This window comes from Paramisgurnus dabryanus, chromosome 9 (genome assembly GCF_030506205.2).
Source record: "Paramisgurnus dabryanus chromosome 9, PD_genome_1.1, whole genome shotgun sequence".
In the NCBI taxonomy this organism is placed as follows: domain Eukaryota; kingdom Metazoa; phylum Chordata; class Actinopteri; order Cypriniformes; family Cobitidae; genus Paramisgurnus; species Paramisgurnus dabryanus.
In genome coordinates, this window is record NC_133345.1 from 38,818,099 (window position 1) to 38,827,152 (window position 9,054).

General features: G+C 39.1%; 1 protein-coding gene across 2 annotated transcripts in view; it reads right to left on the reverse strand.

Annotated features, from left to right (window-relative positions):
- Window positions 1-113: 113 nt before the first annotated feature.
- arfgap2 (ADP-ribosylation factor GTPase activating protein 2) overlaps window positions 114-9,054 on the reverse strand; it is a 10,296-nt gene continuing 1,355 nt past the window's right edge. Inside the window, exons 3-17 of one of the 2 annotated variants that reach the window (XM_065260469.2) lie at window positions 7,394-7,466; window positions 7,138-7,269; window positions 6,683-6,763; window positions 5,915-6,026; window positions 5,753-5,809; window positions 5,457-5,498; window positions 3,925-3,977; window positions 3,526-3,662; window positions 3,213-3,344; window positions 1,507-1,635; window positions 1,237-1,386; window positions 1,028-1,154; window positions 848-938; window positions 562-683; window positions 114-482 (exon numbers count right to left, since the gene is read on the reverse strand). In XM_065260469.2, the coding sequence (XP_065116541.2) occupies window positions 462-482; window positions 562-683; window positions 848-938; window positions 1,028-1,154; window positions 1,237-1,386; window positions 1,507-1,635; window positions 3,213-3,344; window positions 3,526-3,662; window positions 3,925-3,977; window positions 5,457-5,498; window positions 5,753-5,809; window positions 5,915-6,026; window positions 6,683-6,763; window positions 7,138-7,269; window positions 7,394-7,466 (1,459 nt within the window). In that variant the 3' untranslated portion in view covers window positions 114-461. The remainder of the gene's footprint in view (window positions 483-561; window positions 684-847; window positions 939-1,027; window positions 1,155-1,236; window positions 1,387-1,506; window positions 1,636-3,212; window positions 3,345-3,525; window positions 3,663-3,924; window positions 3,978-5,456; window positions 5,499-5,752; window positions 5,810-5,914; window positions 6,027-6,682; window positions 6,764-7,137; window positions 7,270-7,393; window positions 7,467-9,054) is intronic. The other variant, XM_065260470.2, reaches the window with a different exon arrangement.

Below are 9,054 nucleotides of genomic sequence, written 5' to 3' on the forward strand. Positions count from 1 at the left end.
GCTATATCAGCAACCCAAAACTTGTGTGAAATGGTGGTAAATGTTAAAAATGTCTATTTTGCCGTCTCAAATGTTATATTATTAAAATACAAAAGAAAAGCCATGAGACCACATTAGAGCTAACAAATGCAAGTTATACATTTAATTCCGGAAAGAATACTTTGAAATCAAAGACCAAATATGGCGTAGAAAACAGGACTGTCGTTGGTTAAAACACAGAGCACTGCGACTCCAGACTTTACACTCTTTCCCAGTGCTTCTGTTCATTCAAAATAAAACAAGTCTTCAAAATAAACATTAAAATACTGTCAGCAAGAGTGTGTACAGTGGTCAGAAGAGAGGCTCTCAGGTCTTTGTCTTCCTCTTAAATTGATGTATTCATGACAGACAAGACAAGATCCAATCAGCAATGAGGTGTTTCCTGTTTGATGCAACGTCCATATCAGTCTAATGCAGTTCTGTCAGTAAGAGCCATAGCGATCCTGAAACAGAAGATGAGTTTAGATATCTGACATTGATTGAAGTATTAAATCAGAGCTGTACGCCTTCAGCAACATTCACCTGAATGGTGTTCATAACCCCGTTAGCCAACACTGCCATCTTTCCTGCGACGGTCTTCACACCTTGTTTGAACTGGGCAATGTCTGGACCGGAGGGAAGCACGCTGTCAAATCCTGCTGAGCCTACAGCGATGAAAAGGACAGAGTCGTTGTGACCGGTTAAAGGACTGTGATTATACACTGACTGGACATCAAGTAGCAACCCAAAAATCATAAGCGCAAAATGATACACTATTAAAGGCTACGCATTTACGATCATTAAAATGAATCTCAATAGATGTATTTACCATGGGAACGGACACCGCCTTCACCAAACAGATCAGCAGAGCTGATGGAGGTGCTTCCTGACATGCCCTCCAGACGAGTCTTCGCCTCATACTAGTAAAAAAAAAATCAATTTAAACATGATTAATGTCTATGCAAACCCAAGTTTCACAGAAAGACACAACTCAATGTAACCAAGTTACCTCTGGGTTGCTTTCGCGGCCAAAGAACATATCTGATGAGATAGCTTTAGCGTTGGAAAACTTTTGTCGTGCTTCGCTGGACTCTGACACTGGCACGGACACATCAGGCTTCCTTCGGCTGGGCAATCTAAAATGACATGACATTGGTTTGTAAACCTGACACGAATCCAATCACTGACTACTAAATAAAAACCGCCATTCATGATAACCTTTCTCCGATCGGCTGGATGCTTGAGATGGTGACCTCACTATCTTTAGGCTCATCCTTCTCAAGAGCCCAAGAGGAGAAAGATGATCCAGCATCACTGTCCCACCGTGACCCAAAGCTCTCTCCTGAGGTGAAAGGGTTGTCTTTGTACCTGATAAATGAATGAATGAACACACTTTTATATAGGGACTGTGTAACTGCTTTACGAGTTAAGCTACGGAAAACTTTAACAACATATCCAGTGGACTAACACTTCAGGTCACAAACATACTTTGGGGGTCCAGAGGCAAATCCAGGCTCATCAAACATGTCCAACTTGGTGCGGGTTGAGGATTTGACCCCCACAGGGGTCTCCTGCTCGATCACCTGCATCTCAGCCATCACAGAGTGAGACACGGCACTGGAGACAAACAAAGACACAAAGCAAAGTGAGATAACACAAGCCTCATTATGGTGAACTTCACACGTACAAGACAGCCACATTAGCATAACATATGGCATCATCTACACTCTACACTCCATTAGCTGGAGATATGTTGATTCTGTGCTTAAAGTGATGATGTTTGGATTATTAAGCAGCTGATGATAATGATGTCACACACAGGGTGATGATGATCAGGATATTAACTAGTTGGCTGTAGTGATGTCATGTTCAAGTTGTTTACATGCTGATAATAGTGATGTCACAGTCAGGGTGATGATGTTTGGGTCATTAATTAGCTGATGACAGTGACGTCACAGTCAGGGTGATGATGATGTTTGGGTCATTAATTAGCTGATGACAGTGACGTCACAGTCAGAGTGATGATGCTTGGGTCATTAATTAGCTGATGACAGTGATGTCACACTCAGGGTGATGATGCTTGGTTCAGTAATTAGCTGATGACAGTGATGTCACACTCATCGTGATGATGCTTTGGTCATCATTAATTAGCTGAGGATGCTTGGGTCATCATTAATAAGCTGATGACAGTGATGTCATACTCCGGGTGATGATGCTTGGGTCATTAATTAACTGATGACAGTGATGTCACACTCAGGGTAATGATGTTTGGGTCATTAATTAGCTGATGACAGTGATGTCATACTCAGGGTGATGATGCTTGGGTCATTAATTAGCTGATGACAGTGATGTCATACTCGGGGTGATGATGCTTGGGTCATTAATTAACTGATGACAGTGATGTCACACTCAGGGTGATGATGCTTGGGTCATTAATTAGCTGATGACAGTGATGTTTGGGTCATTAATGAGTTGATGACAGTGACGTCACAGTCAGGGTGATGATGCTTGGGTCATTAATTAGCTGATAACAGTGATGTCATACTCGGGGTGATGATGCTTGGGTCATTAATTAACTGATGACAGTGATGTCACACTCAGGGTTAATTAGCTGATGACACACTCAGCTAATTGATGTCACACTCAGGGTAATGATGTTTGGGTCATTAATTAGCTGATGACAGTGATGTCATACTCAGGGTGATGATGCTTGGGTCATTAATTAGCTGATGACAGTGATGTCACAGTCAGGGTGATGATGCTTGGGTCATTAATTAGCTGATGACAGTGATGTCACTCTTAGGGTAATGATGTTTGGGTCATTAATTAGCTGATGACAGTGATGTCACACTCATTGTGATGATGCTTTGGTCATCATTAATTAGCTGATGACAGTGATGTCACAGTCATGATGATGATGCTTGGGTCATTAATTAGTTGATGACAGTGATGTCACACTCATGTGATGATGTTTGGGTCATTCATTAGCTGATTACAGTGATGTCACACTTAGGGTAATGATGTTTGGGTCATTAATTAGCTAGTTACAATGCATCCTGCTCAGTGTGATGTTTTGCATTATTAATTAGCTGATGATAGTGATGTCACACTAAGGGTGATGTTTGCATTATCAATTAGCTGATGATGTCATGCTCGACTGGAGCTATGTAATTAAGGTGACGGCATGTCTTTACCTCCTGTTGCCGAATCCCATGCCCAGCCTCTCCGCCTGCTCTTTCTTCTTCCCCTCCAGGCTTTTCAGTTTCTTCTCTTCAATCTTTCTGTCAATCTCCAGCTCTTTGTAGGCCAGTCTCATTGAGGCCACTCTGTGAGCAACAATTGAACATGATCAGAATAAGCATGCTGAGCTACAACCGTGATTGCAGCATTAAAACCACCAACCATCTCCACAAATACAAGATGACGAATGAATCATTCAAGTGAGGGTGAACTAAAAGTCCCATCAGACAGAGTGTGGTTGAGCTGTGCTTTGTATAGAAGACTTACATAGACTCCTCTGCGTGTTTCTTGGCTTCGGCAGCCTGTTCCTCTCGCATCTTCTCAGCCACCTGGGCCTGTTTCTCAACATCACTGAAGCTCTTGCTGCTCACTTTCTGGGCACCAAGACCCTTTTTAGCTCCAAGCTGAGTAAAAAAAAATCTTCATTGTTAAGCTCCTGTCATACATTAGCCAGATTAATCTAACTATTATTAAAAGGGCCAATAATGTAGTTACTCAAGATTTTAAATGATTAAATTGGATTTTACTGTGGCTGGAGGCAGAGACAACATCTGATAAATATTCTGTGTTAAACGTCTGACACCTTCTGGTGAAAGCTGAGTACTGCAGGAATCAAAAAAAACAATATTCGCCCATGAAGTAAACTGTCAGCACTCATTTACTTACCCCTTTCTTTGCTGTGGTTGGCTTTTTCTTTCCAATGATGGAGGGTTTCACTTCTGCAACACAAACACATAACAGCTAGTAAAAAATACAACAACAAGGCTCTTTCTCCAAGCTGTGATTACACGACCACCTCCAGATCATTAATGCAACAGCATTCACTGCTTTAGAAATATCATGCCAGCAAAGCTAGGAGAAGAGAAGTGATATCACTTAAAAAACTTGGATTACAGCAAATAGGTGACAATATGCTACTTGCTGGTTTGCTGCACGTGCTATCGGAAAGGGAGATCTGATTGGACACAAGTGCATGAGGACTCAACAGTACTTTCTGTTTATTGGTCTCTAACAAAAATAAAAGCAATAAAATTCCAATTTTGATTTCATGTGGTCTCTGAAGTTTGCACAAACCCTGGGACCAGACCACAATTGTTCAGCCATACTGAATTAAACCAGAGATCATACAAGAGTAATTTAAAGCTCTAAGCTGTCCCACTTAGTCTTCAGATTTACACCTCCTAGTCAACCATGAAAAGCCACCCTGAGCTCATTCCAAGGCATAAGTCATTGTCAGTGCCTTTAGACATACAGATCAGAAGAAATAAGCAAAGAACGATTGTGAGGTCATTTCAACAACGTCACAGAAATTTTAGTTATGCATGCATTCGGTTAGCTTATTCAAAGTGCAGATTTCATTTAAAAGCTATCTGCATTTTTTTCACATCTTTAACAGTATGGAGCAGTTTCCCGGACAGGGATTAGACTAGTCTTAGACTAAAATAAAGAGCTGTACAAACTGAAAACAACCTGCACTGACATTGTATGACGTCACAAACCACAATCAATAATTATTATAATTATTGATTACTTGTTGTAGCCCTACTTTACAGACACAAAACTTTAGATAAAACTTTACCGCATTGCTCATAAAACATCTTGGACATTACTAATGGTTTGACCTCAAACACAGTAGTGCAAGAACAGTACAGTATATAAAGTACTGCTACCATAAACAGACACAGTGGGATATCAGGTGAGCCGATCAACATGCTCTCCAAACCAGCACTAACATCGTAAGAAAGGAAACTGAAATGACACAGGCACATCAATGGACGGTCATAGTGCATTTAAAAGTGCAAAATTACAACAAGTAGCATTTCAGTGTTTGTAGCAAACCCAAGTTATTTAACACGTGCCAAGCTTATGCATGTGTTAAAAATGACATGCAGTGCTGTAACTTTGTGTGACATGTTTAAATCACTGCTAGGATGATGACTGAAATTAATCAAGTCAATTATGCCCAATTAACTTAATATAATGATCAAAATAAAGACATTAGATAGGCCCATATATAATGGTTATATTTACTGGCAAGCATAAAAGGTCATTAGCTTATGATATTAAAAATTAAGAAGAGAGGGGTGGGGTCAAAGCAGCACACACACTTCAATTAAGTGCCAGTCAAGCGCAGAACCATGCTGCCACTTTCCCATCAGCCAATAGGCAACCAGCAATTTAAAAATAACTTAAATCACCTTTAGGTTGTGACTCATCAGAAGCCAATCTCATTGAGTTTTCTACATTAACAGGACAAAAATAAAAACCCATTTAGCTAATTCTGGCATATTTGATAGGGATGCTTGTAGAAATTTCAATAAAGGTTCCTAGCAGGTCCTAGAGCTTGACTTGTTTATGGGACTCACTAGCATTGGATATGGTGCCATGTATAAAAAAAATCAGATGGTGGTGAATATAAAATATGGGGATGTTGTGATGAGAAGCATCCCACCTGACCATTCTCGTTCTCTCAAACAAGCAGCCAAACACTCACCTATCGTGGCTTTAGGACTTGTGCTCAGACCCTCGATGCTCGGACCATCTTCAGGCTCTGGATCAAATGGACATAAAGATTTTAAATCAAACCACAGGAAAGTCTTTGAGAATGTGCTTGTGTAAAATACATGGGTTATTATGAGATATAGAGAAGTCTCACGAGTGCTGGCTGTCTCCAAACTCTTAGAACTGTTCTCCAGTTGAGAGGTGATTGTTTCGGATCCGTTCTGATCTGTTAGGGATGGCACTGCCATGTCCCAGCTGTTGACAGACTGCAGAACAGTTTGATTATACACATAAAAATTGAATAATGGCATAGCTGCATACTAAGCCACGTTTTACTCTTCACGAATAATTATGTAGTCGATTTTTATGTTACTCCAGCTTTATTCATTTAGTTTGACTCTTTCTCACAATCTCTTAGCCTTTAAAGGTCACCTAATATGAGATATTCACTTTTATATGTTGTTTGAACATAACTGTGTGTCGCCTGTGTGTGTACACAACCACCCTGTAAGATTAAAAATCTAATTTTTATTAAATCCCAATAAAACCTCTACAGTCTCATGGTATAATAAATGATCGGGCATTTGGACCTGAAACTTTACAGGCACCAGACTAATAACACACCTTGAAAATTTGCCATATTAGGTGACCTTTAAATATAATAAAAATAATTGTTTGGCTACTGGACCATTGAAACTCAGGCTGACCTCTCTGCATACACAATAAGTATCAGTGCCACTGTAAAATGACTGAATAGCAGAACCATAATGATCTCTAAATAAGATCCATTTTACTTCTTTTTAATAAACGGTCTTTGTGTACCGATGAGGAAGAAAAAGAAAAACCTTGTTCCCCATAATACAACCCCTTTAAACATCAAAACCAGTTGTTTACCAGAGTAACACAACTGCGTGTGTTCTACCTGTGTGTGTTCGTCGAAAAAGTCGGTTTCTTTCTTCTCTGAAGGTGACGGTTGAGCACAGCCCGGGCTGTCAATCCACAGCTGAACGGTGAAAAGAAAACAACGTCTCCAATGTTAAAAATAAAGATCAGTGTTTTGAATGCAGCACTGCAGACACATTGGATATCTGGTAGGATTATGTAACCTGACAGTGTGGGAAATCAAAGCTAAGGAACGCTGCTGTATCGTGGAGTTTGTTCAATGACACACTTCAGTTCAAAGTTTAAGAGATATCACAAACAGATCTGCACACTGAAAGCAAACCGTGGCTTTACACAATGTGTTATAAACTAAATTGCAAAAATTACTTATTAGGTATCACAAGGTAAATTATCAACACAAAAATGAAAACATGCTCAGCTCAAAAAAAATCAGATTTATTTGCTTGCAGGTGCCAAGGTTTGTTGTATACTCACATCAGTGCCGTATTTGGAGAGCGCAGTGTTGGCGAGCTGCCGAATCTTCTCTCTGTACATCTGAGCCGCACGGCTGTTATATTTCGCATTGGTGTCATTGGTGGTACAGCCATGCTGGCGGAAAAACGCCATCTGTGTCAAACACATAGAAGAAAAATTGTGAAGTACTATTGATAATATGAAGAAAGACCTAAATGTTAAATTCAAATCAAATGCATGCAATCACTGGGCAGGAAAGAGGAAGTAGCCTACTAACCGCATTGGCATTTCCTCCGACCTGCATACATCTTAGCTGAAACCAGCTCCAGTTGGAATCCAGTTCTGTGGATCTGAAAAGATTAGAAAGAGACAGTTCAAAAATCTACATAATTACGATTGTATAGAAATATTAAAGTAAGTAGTGACAGATAATACACAATTGTGACCTTGCTTGTGAAAACCCAGCTTAAGTAATTTTTGGCAAACTACTGTTTTTAACATAAAATCATTCTACATATGTAAAGAACATTCTGTGAAGTTTTTATTGTTGTTTATATGTCTATGTGGTGTTTATGCATTAAAACAACCCATGTGCAAATTCATCATTCAACACCATATTTTATCCATAATATTTACGTTTTTCAAAGAGATCTCGTTCCCACAGTTTGCTATGTCACACACGTAGCCAATCACATCACATTTAAACTCACGTGCAGTCATTGTGTAATAGTCTAACCTGTTAGCATCTTTTTAATGGTTCAAAAGGGTGGCGGAGGAGACTGACTCACATATTCATATCTAGGAGTGGAGGGGAAAATCGATTCTTAGATGCATTGCAATGCGGACGTAGATAATTCTAAATTGATTCACAAAAATTAATTCTTAAAAGTTAGTTTACAAAATACAATGTGATGTTATCAGAACCAAAACGTGAAACTCAACTGCCGGGAGGGGTTGCTGCACACGGACAGCAGAGCTTAAACAAACAGTAGAGAAAAAAAATCCATCTAGCCCTGTTTGACTAATTAGTGCAAGATAAACAAAATAAACTTTGGGATTGTCTTCCTCTGCCTTTCCTCTGTTCAGTGAGCGACAGGGAGAAACAGCGCCTTTAATTTATTGACTCTTCTGACTGTGCAAATAGCATTTCCCAAAACCTGCCACTGACTGTTTAGACATCAGAACAAGAATATACTTAAATTTTGTAAAAATATGCACATAGTTTATTATCCAGGAGGAGACGCTGGGTGCACTGCATATATAAATACAGTATTACTGCCAAAATCAATGTGTATAATGATGATGAATAGACGATGAGTCAAGTTTGTGGAAGTTACTGGCGGTTAAAATATAGAATTAATGCGTCACATTTAATTACTATTTTTTACTGGTTTTGATGTATGACAACATAAACAAAAGTGCAAACACTAGCCTGGCTTTGAGAGCAAATGTGACGTAATAACGTCACAAATATGCTAATTAGTATGTCAAGAATCGATTCTGAATCTAATCGGACCTTAAGAATCAATTCTGAATCAAGACATGAGGGTCCAAACGATTCTCAGTCCTATTTATATGATCTATGGTCCAAATCTGTGTGATTGAGTAGAGACAGAGACTAATTTGCATATACTAAATGAGGTAATTACATTCAAGCAGTTTTAAAGCATGTAAAAATTACTGTCCCAGGAAAAACCTTAGGCTTTACATATGCTATTATGATGCTCAAATTTAATATTCATTACACAGGGGTCACAATTGTCCAGTGATTTAAGCAGGTATGAGATTGAGATTTACACAAACTCGCATACAATTTGGATGAAAATAATTTTTAACAACAAGACAGCGTTGTTTATGAATGAACTGCACAATGTTATATAGAAATGCATGAACAAATTACTTAACAGACATTCACATAGCGTCATAATATAATTTAAA